The following is a 25,081-nucleotide window of genomic DNA, read 5'->3' as shown; positions in this document are numbered from 1 at the left end:
TTCTCTCCCTTTTCCTACTGACAAATTCCAGTCACCCATGACTATGAAATTTTCATCTCCCTTCACTACCTGAATAATTTCTTTTATCTCGTCATACATTTCTTCAATTTCTTCGTCATCTGCAGAGCTAGTTGGCATATAAACTTGTACTACTGTAGTAGGCATGGGCTTTGTGTCTATCTTGGCCACAATAATGCGTTCACTATGCTGTTTGTAGTAGCTTACCCGCACTCCAATTTTTTCTTCATTATTAAACCTACTCCTGCATTACCCCTATTTGATTTTGTATTTATAACCCTGTAATCACCTGACCAAAAGTCTTGTTCCTCCTGCCACCGAACTTCACTAATTCCCACTATATCTAACTTTAACCTATCCGTTTCCCTTTTTAAATTTTCTAACCTACCTGCCCGATTAAGGGATCTGACATTCCACGCTCCGATCCGTAGAACGCCAGTTTTCTTTCTCCTGATAAAGACGTCCTCTTGAGTAGTCCCCGCCTGGAGATCCGAATGGTGGACTATTTTACCTCCGGAATATTTTACCCAAGAGGACGCCATCATCATTTAATGATACAGTAAAGCTGCATGTCCTCGGGAAAAATTATGGCTGTAGTTTCCCCTTGCTTTCAGCCGTTCGCAGTACCAGCACAGCAAGGCCGTTTTGGTTAATGTTACAAGGCCAGATCAATCAATCATCCAGACTGTTGCCCCTGCAACTACTGAAAAGGCTGCTGCCCCTCTTCAGGAACCACACGTTTGTCTGGCCTCTCAACAGATACCCCTCCATTGTGGTTGCACCTACGGTACGGCCATCTGTATCGCTGAGGCACACAAGGCACCAACGGCAAGGTCCATGGTTCATGGGGGGGTGATGATGTACGGAAACACAAAAATATTCAGAAAAAGGGTATAAGACAGGGATGCAGTCTTTTTTCATTACTATTCATTGAAGAAGCAATGACAGAAAGAAAAGAAAGGTTCAAGAGTGGGACTGAAATTCAGGGTGAAAGAATATCAGTGATAATGTTCACTGATGACATAGTTATCCTCAGTGACAGCGAAGAAAAATTATAGGACCTGCTGAAGAGAATGAACAGTCCAATACAGGGGTTGGCAACCATGAAATCCTCACTATCTGCTATTGCCTACCAACATATCAAAGGGATGTGCTTCTTTTAAAAATGCAATTATTGTTACATTTTTAACTTTAGGGTACTGTAAAACAAGTATTTAACAATAATAGTTTCTTTCAAAACAAAAGAATTTTATTTCATAATATTTTACTAATATATTTTTATTTGCATAACACAAGAATTATCTTCTATGTAATGTGGAACTTTAGTAGATGCTCTGTTAACAATGTCCTTGAGGTTAGGTGTATAACTTGTTACACATTATCAAATACAGGAGTCCAGGTGTCCCTCAATCAACCTTGTTTTGTGCTTATTTTCAATAAACTTTGTATTTCAAAATACGGTCTCACAAATGTAAGTAGAAACAAACAAGATGTTTATTCTAAGTGCTACATTAACTGATGTAGGGTATTTTTACTAAGGGCTGGGTTCTGCAACACTTTCAAGATACAAATTATTTTTAAAAGATGTTATTTTAAGTTCAGCAGCTGCCCTATCTATGAAGAAACATTTTCAAAGAAAACAGATATACCAGTAATTCAAGGTTAGGCCAAGGGAAATATACAAACTGGGTTACCACTGAAATCTTTTTAAAATCAGTAAACTGGCCACTGAAATCATCCCTCAAATTGGAGATCGTTGTTGCATGACATTCTCTATCATAAGGTATCCACTTTCCTCTGCTTGGGTGTCCTGAGTTGAAAAGTATCTTAATTTACATCTTTTATGGCAACACTCCCATAAATGCAATTTAGCAGTAAAATAATTCACTTCAGATATCACATCAGCAGTATGTTTGCCATTACCTTGAAATTTCAAATTTATCTCAGTAAGTTTTCTGTTAGATCAATTAAGAAAGCAAAATTTATACCCCAGAGAGGATCTTCAATATGAGCTAACAGAATATTCTCTTCTAGTTCTTGTAAAACAGTTTGATAAACAGTAAAAGACTGTGAAAAGGTTGAAGTACTATTGCTTTACTAAGCCAACACACAGTCTGGAGTAGTAAATCTCCATTGTGCAGTTCCAGTTCATCTGCTATATCTTTGAAAAGTCTTCTTTGAAGAGAGTGAGACCTAATTTCATTGACTATCTTCACAACAGTTTTCATAGTTTCATTCAAATTTAAAAACTTTCTGCAATGAACTGCTAGTATAAAATATAGTGATACATTAAAAACTGTGGGAAACTTTCATCTCTTCAGCACTGAGCAAGAAAACCAGTTTTAGAACCTCTTAAGGCTCGAGTGCCATCTGTGGTAATGTTTACAAACTTGTGGATAGGTATTCTCTCTCAGACAGGATGAATTGCTTCTTGGAAAATGCATATATTCATTGTACAAAAACTGGTAACTGAACAGTTCTTGTTGCATCATCGGACTCATCTAATTGTATTGAAAAATAAAACACTCATCCAAGTCTGTCCTCAATTCAGAAGAAACATCATTAGATATTGTTTAAACTTATCTTGTGACTGTTCTTGACAAAAGTTGAAGGTATTCAACGGCACCCACTATTTCAAGACTCATTTTTAAAATTTTGAAACAGCTCATCAGCAGCTTCTCGAAATGCTTCTTTTATGAATTCACTGTCTTCAAAGGGTTTCATCCTTTTTGCCAGTACATTTGAAACATGATAAGAAGCAAGAATGGCAGCAACACTTTTATCCAGCGGTTTTGTGAACTGATTTTGCTGAAAACTTAATTGATTTGTATGAAGGAAACTTGGCATTCACACAGTTTTGAAATGTCTCCCATGTTTACCTTTTTCACAAATACAATAGCAGCTTGACACAATAAACAAATGCCATGCCTTTCTTTCTGATACAAAAAAATTCATGTTCCTGTTCTGAATGAAAATGATAAATTTTATGTTTGTTTGATACACCACTCATTATGCCTGAAATCGTTGCGCTGCATATTATATCCTTGATATAAGATTGCATTTGAAGATCTTATTCACAAAATCTCCCTGATGACCAAGCACGATCTTTGAGATAACATTCACTTTGTCGTGGTGAATTGTGACAACATTCTCACAAAGTGTGTCATCGTGTATACATGCTCAGTGCTGACAGCACACACAAATTATTTACAGCATTCTACCTCTCTCCGTTCCACACACTATTACAGTGCAAAAATTGGTAGTGCACCACAACAGCATGAAACTCAAGGACTTGTGGCCAACTTCTCTAACTGGTTTTTGCAGATTGCCTGTAACTGCAATGTTGTCTTTCTGGATGGTTGGAGAGACAACACTGCAGTTACAGGTGATCTGCAAAAACCAGTTATAGATGTTGGCCACTGATACAGCCTGTATGTGGATGGTGTGAGCCTTCTTGGCATCAGCTAAGGCCTGAAGATAGTGCATTGAAGTGCCAAAACTGGAGCCATACTATAAATGGCGTCATAAGGACAGCTGTAGGTGTTTCATTTTCTTACATAGTGGATGGCCGAAGTCCCTCAGACCTTCAATCACAAGGATGGACATACAAAAACTTCAAATGAGTAGGGTAGCAGCAAGTACTCTTGATGTACGGTTACTTTAGGCCTGTAACATTGTCTTATTGTAATGGTAGCTTTATAAGATGAATCCCCAGATCCCCATGTACCGCAAGCAACTACCTTTTGCTGTAGCTGAGCAAACGTTGTCTGGAATTATGTTCTTGCTTCTCTGCCTTCCATGATTCACTTTTGTTGCACTGCCTTTCACCTACAGAGACTGCTATATTGATCCACTGCACCTTCAAAACAGGAAACTTAGTTTGCTGCGGTAGTTTATTTCAGTCAAAGGGTTGATATACTGATGAGCTCACTGTGACTGTAAAGGTTTAGCAAACTTATCTGACATTTATTTTTGTGTTTTTATGTTACTCTGTAAACGCTGTAAGTTATTCACAAAGCTACTATCACTTAACTGGCATCATGTGATGAGATAAATCTGTAAAATAATGCCCAGGATGGAATAATAACAATATGAGAAGGATAGATTGCTACTCAGCATATAGACAGGTTGTGTCACAGGCAGGCATAGTGAAAAAGACTGTTAAATTATTAAAGCTTTAAGACAGTCCTTCTGCAATAGAAAATACACCCACCATCACCCAACCACAAAACACACACACACACACACACACACACACACACACACACACACACACAGATATGGCCACTGTGTCGGATAACATTGGATAACAAATAAATCACACTCTCCGCCAGGATTTCAGTTATATGTCATTGTGCTCTGAAACGAGGAATATCCTCCCCACCATCCTCCTCAGTCCCTACTCTAGCCCCGTTCCCAACCCCTTGCCTCATGCTCATATCCCTGTAATAACCTAGATGTGAGATCTGTCCTACGCATCCTCCCATTACTACCTCCACACCTGTCACAGGCATTTCCTACTCTGTCAAAGGCAGGCCCATATGTGAAAGCAGCCATGTGATCTACCATTTAAGCTGCAACCACTGTGCTGCTTTCTATGTGGGCATAATAGTTAATTGTCTATCTGTCCACATGAGTGGCCACCACCAAACTTTAGCCAAGAGACACCTGGACCACTAAGTTGCAGAACATGCCATCCAACATGAGGTGCTTCTCTTTAATGACTGCTTCACAGCCTGTGCCATCTGGATTCCCCCTACCAATACAAACTTTCCTAAATTGCCCTGCTCCCACTCCAGTGCTATGCACATCTATACCCCCAGCACACCTACAAGTCCTTTCCCCTTCTCACCTACAACCACACCATACTCCACAAGCCACAGAATGGTGTATGGTACTTTTGTACCACTAACTGAACCATCCAACCCTGTTCTACTCGAGAATAGTGCATGAGAAGAATGATTGTTGGTAAGGCTTTGTATTGGCTCTAATTTCTTGAATTTTCTTCTCGTTACCATTATGCAATATGTAATATGTTGTCCAACTCTTCCTGGAAAGTTTTCCCTCAAAATTGTAATAGTAAATCTCTCTGTGAAGCACAATGCCTCTCCTGTAATGTCTGGCAATGGAGTTTGTTGAGCACCTCCGTAATGCTCTTGTGCCAGCTGAACAATCTCGTGACAAAATGCACTGCTCTTTGTTGGATCTTCTCTATCTCTTCCATCAGTCCTGTCCAGTAGGGATCCCAGGTAGATGAATATCACTCAAGAAATGGTTGAACAAGTGCCTTATAAGCTAATTCGTTTGTGGATGAGTTACATTTCCTTAAGGTTCTTCCTATGAATCTGCACCAGCTATTTGTTTTATGTGGTCATTCCACTTAAGATCGCTTTGGATAGTTACTCCTAGATGTTTTACGGTAGATACTGTTTTTAGCGGTTTGTCATTACTAGTGTAACTGTACAGTAGTGGATTTCTTTTCCTGTTTATGCCAATACGTTACATTTATTTACATTCAGGGTCAGCTACCAGAGCCTGCACAATTCATCAATTCTCGGGAAGTCACTCTGCAAATCATTACTATCTTTCGGTGTTGCTACTTTGTTATAGACAACTGCATCATCTGTGAACACCCTCAAAGCCTATCATACTTCCTTCAAATACTCCAGAAATTGCCCCCATGAACCATGGACCTTGCCGTTGGTGGGGAGGCTTGCGTGCCTCAGCGATACAGATGGCCGTACCGTAGGTGCAACCACAACGGAGGGGTATCTGTTGAGAGGCCAGACAAACATGTGGTTCCTGAAGAGGGGCAGCAGCCTTTTCAGTAGTTGCAGGGGCAACAGTCTGGATAATTGACTGATCTGGCCTTGTAACATTAACCAAAACGGCCTTGCTGTGCTGGTACTGCGAACGGCTGAAAGCAAGGGGAAACTACAGCCGTAATTTTTCCCGAGGACATGCAGCTTTACTGTATGATTAAATGATGATGGCGTCCTCTTGGGTAAAATATTCCGGAGGTAAAATAGTCCCCCATTCGGATCTCCGGGCGGGGACTACTCAAGAGGACGTCGTTATCAGGAGAAAGAAAAGTGGCATTCTACGGATCGGAGCGTGGAATGTCAGATCCCTTAATCGGGCAGGTAGGTTAGAAAATTTAAAAAGGGAAATGGATAGGTTAAAGTTAGATATAGTGGGAATTAGTGAAGTTCGGTGGCAGGAGGAACAAGACTTTTGGTCAGGTGATTACAGGGTTATAAATACAAAATCAAATAGGGGTAATGCAGGAGTAGGTTTAATAATGAATAAAAAAATAGGAGTGCGGGTTAGCTACTACAAACAGCATAGTGAACGCATTATTGTGGCCAAGATAGACACAAAGCCCATGCCTACTACAGTAGTACAAGTTTATATGCCAACTAGCTCTGCAGATGATGAAGAAATTGATGAAGTGTATGACGAGATAAAAGAAATTATTCAGGTAGTGAAAGGAGACGAAAATTTAATAGTCCTGGGTGACTGGAATTCGAGTGTAGGAAAAGGGAGAGAAGGAAACATAGTAGGTGAATATGGATTGGGGGGAAGAAATGAAAGAGGAAGCCGCCTTGTAGAATTTTGCACAGAGCATAACTTAATCATAGCTAACACTTGGTTCAAGAATCATAAAAGAAGGTTGTATACCTGGAAGAATCCTGGAGATACTAATAGGTATCAGATAGATTATATAATGGTAAGACAGAGATTTAGGAACCAGGTTTTAATTGTAAGACATTTCCAGGGGCAGATGTGGATTCTGACCACAATCTATTGGTTATGAACTGCAGATTGAAACTGAAGAAACTGCAAAAAGGTGGGAATTTAAGGAGATGGGACCTGGATAAACTGAAAGAACCAGAGGTTGTAGAGAGTTTGAGGGAGAGCATAAGGGAACAATTGACAGGAATGGGGGAAAGAAATACAGTAGAAGAAGAATGGGTAGCTCTGAGGGATGAAGTAGTGAAGGCAGCAGACGATCAAGTAGGTAAAAAGACGAGGGCTAATAGAAATCCTTGGGTAACAGAAGAAATATTGAATTTAATTGATGAAAGGAGAAAATATAAAAATGCAGTAAATGAAGCAGGCAAAAGGGAATACAAACGTCTCAAAAATGAGATCGACAGAAAGTGCAAAATGGCTAAGCAGGGATGGCTAGAGGAAAAATGTAAGGATGTAGAGGCTTATCTCACTAGGGGTAAGATAGATACTGCCTACAGGAAAATTAGAGAGACCTTTGGAGAGAAGAGAACCACTTGTATGAATATCAAGAGCTCAGATGGCAACCCAGTTCTAAGCAAAGAAGGGAAGGCAGAAAGGTGGAAGGAGTATATAGAGGGTTTATACAAGGGCGATCTACTTGAGGGCAGTATTATGGAAATGGAAGAGGATGTAGATGAAGACGAAATGGGAGATAAGATACTGCGTGAAGAGTTTGACAGAGCACTGAAAGACCTGAGTCGAAACAAGGCCCCGGGAGTAGACAACATTCCATTAGAACTACTGATGGCCTTGGGAGAGCCAGTCCTGACAAAACTCTACCATCTGGTGAGCAAGATGTATGAGACAGGCGAAATACCCACAGACTTCAAGAAGAATATAATAATTCCAATCCCAAAGAAAGCAGGTGTTGACAGATGTGAAAATTACCGAACTATCAGTTTAATAAGTCACAGCTGCAAAATACTAACGCGAATTCTTTACAGACGAATGGAAAAACTGGTAGAAGCGGACCTCGGGGAAGATCAGTTTGGATTCCGTAGAAATGTTGGAACACGTGAGGCAATACTGACCTTACGACTTATCTTAGAAGAAAGATTAAGAAAAGGCAAACCTACGTTTCTAGCATTTGTAGACTTACATAAAGCTTTTGACAATGTTAATTGGAATACTCTCTTTCAAATTCTGAAGGTGGCAGGGGTAAAATACAGGGAGCGAAAGGCTATTTACAATTTGTACAGAAACCAGATGGCAGTTATAAGAGTCGAGGGGCATGAAAGGGAAGCAGTGGTTGGGAAAGGAGTGAGACAGGGTTGTAGCCTCTCCCCGATGTTATTCAATCTGTATATTGAGCAAGCAGTAAAGGAAACAAAAGAAAAATTCGGAGTAGGTATTAAAATTCATGGAGAAGAAGTAAAAACTTTGAGGTTCGCCGATGACATTGTAATTCTGTCAGAGACAGCAAAGGACTTGGAAGAGCAGTTGAACGGAATGAACAGTGTCTTGAAAGGAGGATATAAGATGAACATCAACAAAAACAAAACGAGGATAATGGAATGTAGTCAAATTAAATCGGGTGATGCTGAGGGGATTAGATTAGGAAATGAGACACTTAAAGTAGTAAAGGAGTTTTGCTATTTAGGGAGTAAAATAACTGATGATGGTCAAAGTAGAGAGGATATAAAATGTAGACTGGCAATGGCAAGGAAATCGTTTCTGAAGAAGAGAAATTTGTTAACATCGAGTATAGATTTAAGTGTCAGGAAGTCGTTTCTGAAAGTATTTGTATGGAGTGTAGCCATGTATGGAAGTGAAACATGGACGATAACCAGTTTGGACAAGAAGAGAATAGAAGCTTTCGAAATGTGGTGCTACAGAAGAATGCTGAAGATAAGGTGGGTAGATCACGTAACTAATGAGGAGGTATTGAGTAGGATTGGGGAGAAGAGAAGTTTGTGGCACAACTTGACTAGAAGAAGGGATCGGTTGGTAGGACATGTTTTGAGGCATCAAGGGATCACAAATTTAGCATTGGAGGGCAGCGTGGAGGGTAAAAATCGTAGAGGGAGACCAAGAGATCAATACACTAAGCAGATTCAGAAGGATGTAGGTTGCAGTAGGTACTGGGAGATGAAGAAGCTTGCACAGGATAGAGTAGCATGGAGAGCTGCATCAAACCAGTCTCAGGACTGAAGACCACAACAACAACAACATCTGTCGATTTTGTTCCTTTAAGAGCGACATGTTGAGCTCTATCTGCATCTGCAAGTAAGTCTTGAATCCAGTCACAAATCAGCTCCAGTACTCGATAAGCTCGTTGTTTTTTTTTTTTTTTTCCACTAAATGGCAGAGTGGGACAGTGTCAAATGCCTTTCTAAAGTCAAGGAACATGGCATCAACTTGAGTGCTATTGTCTACGGCACTGTGAATCTCATGGAGGAGCAAAGTGAGCTGAGTTTCGCAGGATCTCTATTTGTGGAATCGACGTTAATTTTTATAGAGGAGATTTTCATTCTCCAAGAACGTCATAATTCTTGAATATAAAGCTTGTTCCATAATTCTACAATAGATTGATGTCAACGATGTAGGTCTATAATTGTGTGCATCTGTCCTACTGTCCCTTGTAAAAATGGGAATTACCTGGGCATTCTTCCAGTTGCTAGGTATCCTTCATTGCTCAAGTGATGTATGATAAATCACTGCTAGAAGGGGAGCAAGTCCTTTTGCATAATTTTTGTAGGCTCTTATAGGTATCTCATCTGGTCCTGACATCTTTCCAATAATAAGCAATTTTAGTTGTTTTTCTATTCCGCAATTGAGTATCTCAATATCTGCCATTTCAATGTTCATACAGTGATTGAAAGAAGGGACTGTTTTGCAATCTTCAGTGGTGAAACAATTTCAGAAGGGTGAATTCAATATTTCGGCCTTCTCTCTTATCTTCCATTTCAGTGCCAGTATGGCCACTGAATGAATGAATAGATGATTTTGACCCACTTACTGATTTTACATAAGACCAAAACCTCTTAGGGTTTGTTCTCAGATCAGTTGACAAAGTTTTACTTTCAAAGTGATTGAACACTTCTCTCATTTATGCTTTGTTTAGCTTTTGTTTGTCAGCTAGGCTTTTACTTCTCTTGAATCAGAGATGAATTTCTCTTTGTTTACATAGCACTTTTCTAACGTGACTATTAAACCATGGTGGGTCTTTCCCATCCCGTAAGACCTTACTCAGAACATATGTGTCGAGGTCATGTTGCACAATTCCTTTGAATTTTTTCCGTTTGTTTTCTACATCTTCATCCTCATCATCGAAAATTTGATGCTGACATATCAGATACCCCGAAATTTGTATCCTGTGACTCTTGCTACGCAAAAATATTTTTCTGCCTTTCTTAACATTCTTTGTAAGACCCATTGTCATAGATACTGTCATAGCCTTATGATCACAGATACCTTCCTCTGCGTTAACTGATTTGATAAGTTCAGGTCTGGTTGTTGCCAGGAGGTGTAAGAAATTACCCTCACAAGTTGGTTCTGTAACTATCTGCTCAAAGTAATTTTGGGACTAGACATCAAGAACAATGTCACTGTCTTTGGCACCAGTTTTGATGCTCATTTTCTGATAGTCCTTTTTTTTGCCTATCTGTGACTCACACCCAAACCTCCAGATCTCGGACACTAAGATCTGTACCAAACACTGATTTAGTTCATGCTGTGTGCTGTCATCCAGTAGCAGATGTGTAAATGGTGATTAAAACTAACACCAGAACTACAAAATATAGGAATAGGAAAACCTTATCTGTGAGCTGCGAATGTCAAGATTATTGATAGATGAGTTGGTAGAGCGTCACATCATTGTACTAAAGGTCCCGAGTTCGAAACATACTAATGGCAATTTTTTTTTAACAGTTTACGCATGAAATTGTTGTATGGGAGTTTATGCGTGAAATTGTTATATGGGAGAACATTTTTCTGACATCAGAAAGGACGTTTCGGAGTTTGTAGCACTGTTCTTTTGGCAGTCTGCTTTCACTTCAGTAGTTGAAAGTAGCAAACCTATAGCATACATTTGTATAGATAACACCACATCTGCGTGTACAAATGTACTGTACAGGTTTGCTACTTTCAACTAATGAATCGAAAGCAGGCTTCCAGAAGAAAAGTGCTACAAACTCCGAAACGTCCTATTAGATGTCAGAAAAATGCTCTCCCGTATAACAATTTCATGCGTAAACTGTTGAAAAAAATTCGCCATCAGTGTGTTTTGAACTCGGGACCTTTAGTACAAAGATCTGATGCTCTACCAACTCACCTACCAGAGATCTTCCCATTTGCAGCTCACAGATGCGCTTTTCCTGTACTCTGTAGTGCTGGTGTTACTTTTAATTACCATTTACACATGTTCTGCTGGACGACAGCACACAGCACAAACTAAATTGGTGTTTTGGTTGATACTCTATCGACACATAACATTTGGTACCGATCTGAGTGTCTGACATCTAGATGTTTCAGTGTCAGCTTCTCCTTTATATGGTGAGTACCAATTATCGTTTTCATAATATATGGATATGGATATGGATGATACGATTGCTCAACAGAAATAAGGAAAACAATTGCAATGGCAAAAGAAGGAGTCAAGAGGAAACAGAAATTACTTTGTGGACCACTAGGCAAAGATCTGAGGAAAAGACTTGCCAAATGTTACATCTGGAGGGTTGCACTGTATGGTGCGGAGACCTGGACATTGAGGAAGGAAGATGAAAGAAGATTGAGGCACTAGAGGTATGAATATGGATAAGAATGGAATAAGTGAAATGGGAAGTCCCAGTAAGGAATGAAGAAGTATTAAGAAGAGTTGGGGATGAAAAAGAAAACGGAACTGGATTGGACATTGTTTGAGGAGGGACTGTTTATTGAAGGAAGGAATAGAAGGAATGGTGGAGGGAAGAAAGGGAAGAGGAAAAAGAAGATATCAAATGCTGGACAATATCAAAGGAGACAAATATTCAGAAATGAAAAGACTGACTGTGGACAGACAAAAGTGGAAGAGGCTTAACCCATGACAAGATCTGCCTTAAGGCAGAACACCATACTACTACTACTACTACTTTTCATAATATTGTTACATTCCGACCCGGATTTTCCAATGTTTGATAAACTTCAGTAAGTGATACTAATTCTGGGATCTTTTCATGGATGTTCCTACAGTTTTCTAAAATCGTATTAACCTTTTCTAACTCTGATCTGCAGGGACGAACATTCTCTGAGGCTATTGTGGCTAATTTATCAGGAAAATCTTCTTTGATTCCAAGGAAGGGTTTCTCTGATCTAAAAAAGCCCCTTGTGCACACCACATGTACTTTGCTACCTTAGTAGCTGCTCCCTGTGTGTAGTGCACACCTGACCTATTAAGGTGCATACTACAATTCTGCACCCGATAGTGGAATTCAAGAAATTCACATCCACTACCATCGCAGAGTCATCTGAACCTCTGGTTTAGATCTTCCACTTTGCTCCAAACAAGAGGACTGCAATCAATCCTGGGTGTACGGTGCTACAAATAAATAGCTTAGCCTGCACCTCACATGCAGTGCTGGTTGCCTCCACCAAATCAGCCATCTACTGAAAAGGCCAAGGATGCCCTCAGAACCTAGGCAGCAGGTGTCATTCGTGCCACATGTGCCACTATGTGCAGCCGGTTGCACCCAGTGCAGTCGATAGCCAATGACAGGGCCTCCTCTGCATCGCAGATGAGTCCTCCCAGCAAACATACCAAGTGCACACTGGCAGTCCATTTCTCTCCTCCTCTTCACCCCTTCTCCCTCACCTTCTCCTGAGCACAGCTTCCTGATGCTTGCCCTGTCCCCACCCTGTCCCTGCACACCCTGCTGGGCAGCATTAGCATCTTCCTCCACCTGTACACTACTGTCCCTCCCTCTCCATGCCTCATGACTCCTGTTACCTCCACCACTCATCCCTGATTTCTGTCCTATCAGACACAGTTGCAGTCAGGCTCTAGCACCCTGAAACAGTGACCATGTGTGTGGGATTGTGCTTGTATGGACGCGTGTGTTTTCTACTGCAGGAGGAGGACCTTGTTCAAAAGTTTTAATGTTTTAGCAGTCTCTTTAATTGCACTTCTCTGTGACTCTATGGTAATTAGCAATACATCCTTTCCATATTATAGATACATAAAAAACATTTTGTGTGTTTTTTTTTTAGTGGTAGGTGAGAATTTTCAGTAACAGTTAACTTCTGTAGCATATTTTCCATGTAGTTTTGTATTCAAAAGTACAGTTAGTTATGATGTTTTCTGTACATAACATGGAATTGGGTTTAATATCAGAAATTACATTTTCCATGACTGTAAATTAATAGCTAATTACTCTTATAGACAAGTGAAAAGAAATGTCTGAATAATTCCATGTGTTGTGAGAATTATGTAGAAGAAAATCCAAATTTGTAAACATTGGACTTCACGATGACCTTTTGATTAAAATAACTCCCTACATATAGGCATAGAAAATTTTGATTCCTAAGTGTACTTTATTTGGTTTTATAGTATAAACATTATACTCTACAGGAACAGTTAGCATCTTGGGTCAGAGGCAATGTGAGCAACTGTGCTGCATCACTATTTATTTTTGATGAAGTGGACAAAATACCACCAGGAGTATTAGATGGTATCAAACCTTACTTAGATTATCACAACAACATTGATGGAGTTGACTTCAGGTAAATTTTCTGTGGCATAGTAAGTAACACACTAAATTTCCTGTGGCTCAAGTTATATATAAATAAATGAACATGGTTGTCAAAGTAATATAGTATACTGTATTATGATGCACAGCATCTCTGATAGCAAGTAACATTTTTGTGTCTTGATTATTTTTGGAGTGCAGGAAATTGCTCAGTAGTATATGTGTCACATTTAGTGTTCCACACACTGTTGCAAACGAATGTGAAGAAAATGTTGAGATCTCTCTGCCTTTCAACAAGGGGAGGCCACTGAATATGGTTAGTTTGACTGGAAGAGAATAATTTGGTTTGAGTGCCTTCTATCAACTTGATTCTAGTATCAGGTTAGGTTTATGTAGAAAGTTGTGTATCTGATACTTCAACTGTCTCCATTGATGTGGGGATTGATTTGTAATTGTACAGCCTTCAGTGTGTGGTGTTCTGTTGGTTATGTTGTTATTACTGTTGAACAATGAAAGAAGGCAATTTATGGAATGGCCCTTCTAAACCTCCAATGGTTCAAAGGCCCAGGCCCATGTAAAAATGAGCTGCGTGAAATTTGGACTCAGTAGGATAAGGGGATGGGGAATCTCTGACACTTCAAAATCAGAAAATCCATAAAAATAAAACCATCACCTTTGAAAAATATTACTTCTGCATGTTACACATAGTTTGGGCAGACCGGCTAGTGGAAGTGTTTACCTGTTGGCGACAGTAGGCTGTGCAGGCGAACCTCACCGAGCATATTGTGCCACGTGTTGTGCCAAGTGCTTACCTGTTAGCCATCAGTGCCAGCCATGTGTTGAGTTCTTCCTCTGCTCATCTCCACATTCCTCTTCATCACCAACCACATGCCATTGATTTCTTTATTTGGCCCTCGTTCCAATCTGCTGGAAAGGACTGCCCATCGGTTTCAGCACTGGGCCGTCTTTTTCAGTAAATATTATTATGACATTTGTTACCACTCCACCATGGCTACCAGTGGGGCCTGATTCATAGTTCTGTCAGCAGGAGGCTCTTGTGTTTGCATTAGATTATACCCCACAGCGAACCCTGTCAGGCCTTCCATTGACAGCACATGAATCCACAACCACCAAGGCGACTGATCTGTTTTTGTGGTGTACCATATTGGCGATCCGGTTGGGTTGGCCAGAGCAGGTCTCTTTGTGCGGGGATTGGGTGCAGCATATGATTTTCCTCCTACGTGATCAGCTCAACATTGTCCAGGGGGTTGTCATGCTTGCCACAGAGAAGAAATGCTGTCTTGTCTTCAATTAACCAGCATTGCGTCCTTGCCTACTCCAGTTGCTGCATGTGTCTCACAGGGGTATGACTCATATGAAGACACCGGTGTGACGTCAGGTCTACTGACCAATGATTGATTGTGACAATGAACATTTGGTGCATTCTTGGAGGGCTTGTGCACAGAACCAGACTGCACTGGCATGCTAGTTCTCTCCTTGCCCAGTGTTGATCCACCACTGAGACACAGTGCACGTCAATTTTGCTGGCTCCTTTTTTGACCAGCATGTTGCTGTAGTTAGTTGATTCGTTATCCAATTTTCCGTACATAGCCAAGCTGTCCTCCGTGTCATCAACTGCCACAGTTTGCATGTTGTCGGTAATTTTTGCCAACAAAGGTCAGCAGTTTGTCTCATAGAAATTTGATGACTTTCATGGCATGTAATCTGGCTTTTAACAGTGATGGCTACCAGGTGTTGTGATGGGCCTGCAAAAATCGGAAGTTATTTGTGGTGGGTGCTGGTAGGGAGCAGCTGACCCACCACGCAAATAAACTACGCCCATACCCCATTTTGACATCACTGCCATGGTGTGCTGGTTTGCTAGGTGGCAGTTTCAGTCACAAAATTGTTCTTGGTGAGGGCTCCCACTTAAAGCGGTGTGATTCCCCATTGTGGCCCCTTCCTGCGCTCTGTCATCCTGGTTTTTAATCCACCCTCCTCCTCCTCCTCCTCCTCCTCCTCCTCCACTGCACCCCACCTTCCTTTGCCAGAAGAGGTGGCATAGCCTCCATTGCAGTCAGTGCACGCCCTAAGCCCCCTCGCTGCCACAGCTTCCCTGCCTTTCTACTCTTCTGTCAGAACCATAGGCTTTGGCATTGCCTCTTTTGATGGCTGGTCTGCTGTCGGGTTCTCCAGGGGCCTCTTGGGTTCTCTGCTGGAGGTCGCACTCAAGGCTGTTAATTTCTGGCACTGTGTGGTTTTTTCAGGGAGAGGGTTTAGTATCCCATCAGACATCAAGATAGAGGCAGATGAGCTGGTGAGCTGGCATGTGTAGCACAGTAGCATAGTGCGGAAATCTGCCATGAAAGGCACATGCGACGCATTGTACGGGCAGACATGTTGGCGGAGGTGTTTAGGTGCGAGTGGTAGTAGGCTGTGCAGGCCAGTGCTTACTCAAGGTTCGTCCACCATGAACCTCACCTGGCATATCATGTCATGTGTTGTGCCATGTGCTTCGCCATTAGCTGTCTGCACCAACCGTGTGCTGAGTTCTTCCCTTGCTCATCTCTAAGTGGGACCCGACACTCTGCTTCCAATAGATTGACTCGCGTGATGAATTCATTTCTCTCTTGCATGGTTCTGTTTCCTGGGTATAATGGAGAACTCTCATGAAATGAAGCGGCCTTGTCATGCGTGTTCAGACACTAAACAACCCAACTCAGACTGCCACACTAATGTGTCAGCTTTGAGGGAATGTAGCAGGGTTGATGTACAATGTCTTGGCCTACAGTTTGTTTACTGGAGAAAATTATTTACTCATGTGGCACTCTCATGAAATAACTGGAAGCAAACTACTGTCTGTGAAATAAATATTAATTGTTGTTTTCCACAGACTGTGGGTGTGTAAATTAACTTCTGTGGAGAGTGTTGGTTTATTGGGAAAAAGAATGAATTCTGATACAGTAATTGAAAACTGCATTCAAAAATTAGATAGGTGGTATCAACAATGGAGGCAAGTACAAAAAAATGGTGAAAGACAATTGATATTTTAAGCCAAAAAGAAACAGACTTTGTTCAAAAAGTTGAAGACTTTTTTTACACAGGCGAAGCTTATCCTTTAAATATCATTACTATTTAGAAGAAAAACGGTTTTTGATCAACCAGCGGTTGAAATGACAGCCCCAGGCTTCATGAATTAAATTGATTGTCACCTCTTGAGAAAGAGAGAACAACATTTCAGTGAGCAGAGGCAGCTAGGAAGTGACGAGAGCAAATTAAGGTCATTTATTTATGGATATATAACAACTAAAAACGCATTGAAAATAAAAGAAAAGAAAAATTGACTACTCATTTAGTGTTGATAATTTTAATCATATTTTGTTCATAGTTTTTTTTCTCAGACCAACTTGTTGAATTGTGACATCAAGATCAAATAGCTTTGAATTGGAGTTACTTTATTTCAAGGAAAATTCACAAATATTGACTGATAACACTGTCTCAAAAATTCCATTGCCGCAATTAAAAAAGAAAAGAGGATTTAAAGCAGTAATGACTCCCACACTTGCTGCTGACTTTGATAAATGAGGGATTGGTGACAGAGAAGCAACTCACATACCGACCATTTTGCAGTCAGCAAGCATTCTGTTCACAAGCCCTGGGAGGAAACATATGAGAAAAGGTCAATTTAAAGATAAGAAATTCCAGAATGGCTCCCACACTTGCTGCCGACTTTTATAAATGTGGGATGGTGACAGAGAAGCATTTCATATCATGGTAGCTGCAATCAAAGTGCTAGATCAAGGTACCGACCATTTCACAGTCAGCAGGCATTCTGTTCAAAAGCCCTGGGAGGAAACACATGAGAAAGGGATACTGAAATCAAGACCAATTTAAGGATAAGAAATTGCATACTGTTAGCATAGTAAACTACTACCAGCAATAGCAGGTAACAATATGAGAAATACTTCACATGATTCTTTCAGGTTGGATATGGGTGCTAATGACCTTTCTGTCGTGCCCCCACATAACATCATCATTCAAATTGTGGCAGATTCTTGGCATGCCTTCATTGCAGTCTGTGACTAAAGTGGAACTGTTTACAGCTGTGTATGTAACTCTCATTGAATGTGGTCTTCAGTCTTATATTGAAGCATTAGTTGTTGACACAACAGCATCAATTATGTGAACTTTTAGAGGTATGCAGGTTTTGATTGAAATTATTTTTTTTTTTTTTTTTTTTTTTTAGAAAAATACCAAATACCTTTTGTTCATACCTCGTGGGTAAAACCAGTCTCAAGTGTTTTTGAGGAAAAAATTGGCCGTAGAAACACAGGTCCAACTATCACAATCTTTCAAAACATTCAAAGTACTTTGTGCTGAATTGACAATTGTTTCCTCAAAAATTGATGTTTTCTGAAATTTTACATCCAGCATGGTTTAAAGATACAGAGAAATTTTTTTTATAATATCTACATCTACATCGATACTCCGCAAGCCACTGTACAGTGCGTGGCAGAGGATACCCTGTACCCCTATTAGTCACTTTCTTTCCTGTTCTACCCGCAAATAGAGCAAGGGATAAATGACTGTCTATATCCCTCCGTATGAGCCCTTACACTTTTTTTTTGTCCTTGTCCACAATGTGTGTTGGCAGCAGTAGAATTACTTGGCAGTCAGCTTCAGATGCCAGTTCTCTATGTTTTCTCAATAGTGTTTCTCAAGAAAGACTTCGCCTTCCTTCCAGGGATTCCCATTTGAGTTCCCGAAGCATCTCCATAACTTTTTCATGTTGTTCTAACTACTGGTAACAAATCTAGCAGCCCACCTCTAAATTGCTTTGATGTCTTCCTTCAATCCAACCTGGTATGGATCCCACTTACTCACACAGTACTCAAGAATAGGTCACACCGGCATCCTATATGTAGTCTCCTTTACAGGTGGACCGCTCTTTCCTAAAATTTTCCCAACAAACTGAAGTTGATAATTCACCATCCCTACCGCAGTTCTCACATGTGCGTTCCATTTGATATTGCTTTGCAACCTTATGCCCAGATATTTGAATAACTTAAGTGTGTCAAGCAGTACAATAGTAATACTGTAGCTGAACATTACAAGTTTGGTCTGTTTGTGCAGTTTAGTGTAAAATATATAACAATAATGGTATAACAATAACAATAATGGAAATTTCCCCCCCCCCCCCCCCCCGCCCCCATGAACCATGGACCTTGCCGTTGGTGGGGAGGCTTGTGTGCCTCAACGATACAGATAGCCGCACCGTAGGTGCAACCACAACAGAGGGGTATCTGTTGAGAGGCTAGACAAATGTGTGGTTCCTGAAGAGGGGCAGCAGCCTTTTCAGTAGTTGCAGGGGCAACAGTCTGGATGATTGACTGATCTGGCTTTGTAACGCTAACCAAACCAGCCTTGCTGTGCTGGTACTGCGAATGGCTGAAAGCAAGGGGAAACTACAGCCGTAATTTTTCCCGAGGGTGCGCAGCTTTACTGTATGGTTAAATGATTATGGCATCCTCTTGGGTAAAATTTTCTGGAGGTAAAATAGTTCCCCATTCGGATCTCCGGGCGGGGACTACTCAAGAGGATGTTGTTATCAGGAGAAAGAAAACTGGCGTTCTATGGATCGGAGCGTGGAATGTCAGATCCCTTAATCGGGTAGGTAGGTTAGAAAATTTAAAAAGGGAAATGGATAGGTTAAAGTTAGATATAGTGGGAATTAGTGAGGTTCGGTGGCAGGAGGAACAAGACTTTTGGTCAGTTGAATACAGGGCTATAAATACAAAATCAAATAGGGGTAATGCAGGAGTAGGTTTAATAATGAAGAAAAAATAGGAGTCCGTGTAAGCTACTACTAACAGCATAGTGAACGCATTATTGTGGCCAAGATAGACACGAAGCCACCCCTACTACAGTAGTACAAGTTTATATGCCAACTAGCTCTGCAGATGACGAAGAAATTGATGAAATGTATGATGAGATAAAAGAAATTATTCAGATAGTGAAGGGAGACAAAAATTTAATAGTCATGGGTGACTGGAATTCGATAGTAGGACAAAGAGAGAAAAGGAAACATAGTAGGTGAATATGGATTGGGTGTAAGAAATGAAAGAGGAAGCTGCCTGGTAAAATTTTGCACAGAGCGTAACTTAATCATAGATAACACTTGGTTCAAGAATCATGAAAAAAGGTTATATACATGGAAGAAGCCTGGAGATCCTAGAAGGTATCAGATAGATTATATAATGGTAAGACAGAGATTTAGTAATCAGGTTTTAAATTGTAAGACATTTCCAGTGGCAGATGTGGACTCTGACCACAATCTATTGGTTATGAACTGTAGATTAAAACTGAAGAAACTGCAAAAAGGTGGGAATTTAAGGAGATGGGACCTGGACAAACTGACTAAACCAGAGGTTGTACAGAGTTTCAGGGAGAGCATAAGAGAACAATTGACGGGAATGGGGGAATGAAATACAGTAGAAGAAGATTAGGTAGCTTTGAGGGATGAAGTAGTGAAGGCAGCAGAGGATCAAGTAGGTAAAAAGACGAGGGCTAGTAGAAGTCCTTGTGTAACAGAATAAATATTGAATTTAATTGATGAAAGGAGAAAATATAAAAATGCAGTAAATGAAGCAGGCAAAAAAGAAAACAAATGTCTCAAAAATGAGATCGACAGGAAATGCAGAATGGCTAAGCAGGGATGGCTAGAGGACAAATGTAAGGATGTAGAGACTTATCTCACTAAGGGTAAGATAGATACTGCCTACAGGAAAATTAAAGAGACCTTTGGAGAAAAGAGAACCACTTGTTTGAATAACAAGAGCTCAGATGGAAACCCAGTTCTAAGCAAAGAAGGGAAAGCAGAAAGGTGGAAGGAGTATATAGAGGGTCTATACAAGGGCGATGTACTTGAGGACAATATTATGGAAATGGAAGAGGATGTAGATGAAGATGAAATGGGAGATATGATACTGCGTGAACAGTTTGACAGAGCACTGAAACACCTCAGTCGAAACAAGGCCCCTGAGTAGACAACATTCCATTAGAACTACTGATGGCCTTGGGAGAGTCAGCCCTGACAAAACTCTACCATCTGCTGAGTAAGATGTATGAGACAGGCGAAATACCCTCAGACTTCAAGAAGAATATAATAATTCCAATTCCAAAGAAAACCGGTGTTGACAGATGTGAAAATTACTGAACTATCAGTTTAATAAGTCACAGCTGCAAAATACTAACACGAATTCTTTACAGATGAATGGAAAAAACAGGTAGATGCGGACCTCGGGGAAGATCAGTTTGGATTCCATAGAAATATTGTAACACATGGGTAATACTGACCCTATGACTTATCTTAGAAGATAGATTAACGAAAGGCAAACCTACATTTCTAGCATTTGTAGACTTACATAAAGCTTTTGACAGTGTTGACTGGAATACTCTCTTTCAGATCCTGAAGGTGGCAAGGGTAAAATACAGGGAACGAAAGGCTATTTACAATTTGTACAGAAACCAGATGGCAGTTATAAGAGTCGAGGGGTATGAAAGGGAAGCAGTGTTTGGGAAGGGAGTGAGACAGGGTTGTACCCTATCCCTGATGTTATTCAATCTGTATATTGAGCAAACAGTAAAGGAAACAAAAGAAAAATTCGGAGTAGGTATTAAAATCCATGGAGAAGAAATAAAATTGTAATTCTGTCAGAGACAGCAAAGGACTTGGTAGAGCAGTTGAACGGAATGGACAGTGTCTTGAAAGGAGGATATAAGATGAACATCAACAACAGCAAAACGAGTATAATGGAATGTAGTCGAATTAAGTCGGGTGATGCTGAGGGAATTAGATTAGGAAATAAGACACTTAGAGTAGTAAAGGAGTTTTGCTATTTGGGGAGCAAAATAACTGATGATGGTCGAAGTAGAGAGGATATAAAATGTAGACTGGCAATGGCAAGGGAAGTGTTTCTGAAGAAGAGAAATTTGTTAACATCGAGCATAGATTTAAGTGTCAGGAAGTCGTTTCTGAAAGTATTTGTATGGAGTGTAGTCATGTATGGAAGTGAAACATGGATGATAAATAGTTTAGACAATAAGAGAATGCCCCTTGGCTGTTATAACTACCCTCTGGTTTCTGTACAAATTGTAAATAGCCTTTCATTCCCTGTATTTGATCCCTGTCACCTTCAGAATTTGAAAGAGAGTATTCCAGTCAACGCTGTCAAAAGCTTTCTCTGAATCTACAAATGCTAGAAATGTAGGTTTGCCTTTCCTTAATCCATCTTTTAAGATAAGTCGTAGGATCAGTATTGCCTCACATGTTCCAACATTTCTACAGAATCCAAACTGATCTTCCCCAAGGTCAGTTTCTACCAGTTTTTCCATTAGTCTGTAAAGAATTTGTGTTAGTAATTTGCAACCATGAGTTACTGAACTCATAGTTCAGTAATTTTCACACCTGTCAACACCTGCTGTCTTAGGGATTGGAATTATTATATTCTTCTTGAAGTCTGAGGGTATTTCGCTTGTCACATACATCTTGCTCACCAGATGATAGAGTTTTGTCATGGCTGGCTCTCCCAAGGCTGTCAGTAGTTCTAATGGAATGTTGTCTACTCCTTTTGTTGTCTTTCAGTGCTCTGTAAAATTCTTCACGCAATATCATACATCCCATTTCATCTTCATCTGCGTCCTCTTCCATTTCCATATTGTCAAATTCTTCATGCAGCATCATATCTCCCATTTCATCTTCATCTGCATCCTCATCCATTTCCATAATATTGCCCTCAAGTACATCGCCCTTGTATAGATCCTCTATATACTCCTTCCTCCTTTCTGCTTTCCCTTCTTTGCTTAGAACAGGTTTTCCATCTGAGCTCTTGATATTCATACACATTGTTCTCTTTTCTCCCACGGTCTCTTTAATTTTCCTGTTTTCGTTTATATGCAATGTTAGTTTGGTACATACGGTCCAATTGTAAACATTCCGGAACGTTTCATTTGCTTACTCTAACCGGAGTTCCTGTGTTTTTTTCAGTGACTATAATAATGCTTTCATCAACAAAGGGAACTTTTTCTCCCTGTGTTATACTATCTGGGAAGTCTATAATATATACTAAGAGCAGAAATGGACCCAATACACTACCCTGAGGAACACCTATGTTTATAAGTTTCTTATCTGACAATTGTTTTACTAAACAATACCAGAGAAGGAAAGTTGCTACTCACCATATAGCGGAGATGCTGAGTCGGGATTGGCACAACAAAAAGATTCACATAATTATAGCTTTCGGCCATTAAGGCCTTAGTCAGCAGTAGACACACATACACACATGCGCACGTACAAACACTCACGCAACGCAACTTGCACACATGTCTGCAGTCCCAGAGAACTGAAACCACACTGCGTGTAGCAGCACCAGTGCATGATGGGAGTGGCGACTGGGTGGAGGTAAGGAGGAAGCTGGGGCGGGGAGGGGGAGGGATAGCATGGTGGGAGTGGCAGACAGTGAAGTGTTGCAGTTTAGACGGAGGGCAGGAGAGATTGTGCGGAGGGGGTAGGGGGTAGGGGGTATGTGGTGGAAACGAGAGAAATAAAAAGAAATTAAAAGACTGGATGTGGTGGTGAAATGACAGCTGTGTAGTGCTGGAATGGGAACAGGGAGGTAACTGGATGGGTGAGGACAGTGACTAACGAAGGTGGAGTCCAGGAGGGTTACGGGAACGTAGGATGTATTGCAGGGAAAGTTCCCACCTGCGCAATTCTGAAAAGCTGGTGTTGGTGGGAAGGGTCCATATGGCACAGGCTGTGAAGCAGTCATTGAGATGAGGGATATCGTGTTTGGCAGCGTGTTCAGCAAAGGGTGGGCCACTTGCTTTTTGGCCACAGTTTGTCGGTGGCCGTTCATGCGCACAGACAGCTTGTTGGTTGTCATGCCTACATAGAATGCAGCACAGTGGTTGCAGCTTAGCTTGTAAATCACATGACTGGTTTCACAGGTAGCCCTGCCTTTGATGGTATAGGCGATGTTAGTGACTGGGCTGGAGTCGGTGATGGTAGGAAGATGTATGGGACAGGTCTTACATCTAGGTCTATTACAGGGGTATGAGCCATGAGGTAAGGGATTGGGAGCAGGGGTTGTGTAAGGGTGGATGAGTATATTGTGTAGGTTTGGTGGATGGCAGAATACCACGGTAGTAGGGGTGGGAAGGATAGTGGGCAGAACATTTCTCATTTCAGGGCATGACAAGAAGTAATCGAAACCCTGGTGGAGAATGTAATTCAGTTGCTCCAGTCCCGGATGGTACTGAGTTACAAGGGGCATGCTCCTCTGTGGCCGGACTGTGGGACTTTGGGAGGTGGTGGAGACTGGAAAGATAAGGCACGGAAGATTTGTTTTTGTACAAGGATGGGAGGATAATTATGGTCAGTGAAGGCTTCAGTGAGACCCTCGGTATATTTTGAGAGGGACGGCTCGTCACTGCAGATGCGACGACCATGGGTGGCTAGGCTGTACGGAAGGGACTTCTTGGTATGGAATGGGTGGCAGCTGTCGGAGTGGAGGTATTGCTGGTGGTTAGTAGGTTTGATATGGATGGAGTTACTGATGTAGCCATCTCTGAGGTGGAGGTCAACATCTTGGAAGGTGGCTTGTTGGGTTGAGTAGGACCAGGTGAAGCAAATGGGGGAGAAGTGGCTGAGGTTCTGGAGGAATGTGAATTAGGTGTCCCCACCTTCAATCCAAATAGCAAAGATGTCATCAGTGAATCTGAACCAGGTGAGGGGTTTAGGATTCTGGGACTGATGACCTCAGAAGTTAAGTCGCATAGTGCTCTGAGCCATTTAGGATTCTGGTTTTTTAGGAAGGATTTCTCTAGATGGCTCATGAATAGATTAGCATAGGATGGTGCCATGCAAGTGTCCATAGCCATACTGCAGATTTGTTTGTAGGCAATGCCTTTGAAGGAGAAGTAATTGTGGGCGAGGATATGGTTGGTCATGGAGACAGGAAGGAGGTTGCTGGTTTGGAATCCATAGGGTGTCTGGAATTTTTTTGTTTTGCTGTGTCTATCATGACTCAGCATCTCCACTGTACGGTGAGTAGCAACTTTCCTTCTCTGGTATTGTTACATTCCGTCCTGCATTTTCCATTGTTTGATTTAATTTTTTTACTAAAAACGTATCATCAGCATCCACTCATTTGCTATCCCTCATTCATCTTGTGCTTCTAGTTTGTTTATAGTATTGTATGATCAGCAGTATAAAAAGTCTTGGGCACGTCTAAGAATATTCCTATAATACACTCATCCTGAAGATTAGATGGGTAGATCATATAACTAATGAGGAGGTATTGAATAGGATTGGGGAGAAGAGAAGTTTGTGGCACAACTTGACTAGAAGAAGGGATCAGTTGGTAGGATATGTTCTGAGGCATCAAGGGATCACCAATTTAGTATTGGAGGGCAGTGTGGAGGGTAAAAATCGTAGAGGGAGACCAAGAGATGAATACACTAAACAGATTCAGAAGGATGTAGGTTGGAGTAGGTACTGGGAGATGAAGAAGCTTGCACGGGATAGAGTAGCATGGAGAGGTGCA

The 25,081-nt window shown here is 41.0% G+C and overlaps 1 protein-coding gene across 1 annotated transcript in view; it reads left to right on the top strand.

Moving 5' to 3' along the window:
* LOC126234384 (torsin-1A-like) overlaps positions 1 to 25,081 on the top strand; it is an 89,201-nt gene that overhangs the window by 25,624 nt on the left and 38,496 nt on the right. Inside the window, exon 3 of the mRNA XM_049943071.1 lies at positions 13,358 to 13,509. Within this exon, the coding sequence (XP_049799028.1) occupies positions 13,358 to 13,509 (152 nt within the window). The remainder of the gene's footprint in view (positions 1 to 13,357; positions 13,510 to 25,081) is intronic.

Source organism: Schistocerca nitens, chromosome 2, assembly GCF_023898315.1.
Source record: "Schistocerca nitens isolate TAMUIC-IGC-003100 chromosome 2, iqSchNite1.1, whole genome shotgun sequence".
In the NCBI taxonomy this organism is placed as follows: Eukaryota; Metazoa; Arthropoda; class Insecta; order Orthoptera; family Acrididae; genus Schistocerca; species Schistocerca nitens.
Note: the sequence above shows the minus strand (reverse complement) of the source record. Positions and strands in the feature narration are given on the sequence as shown.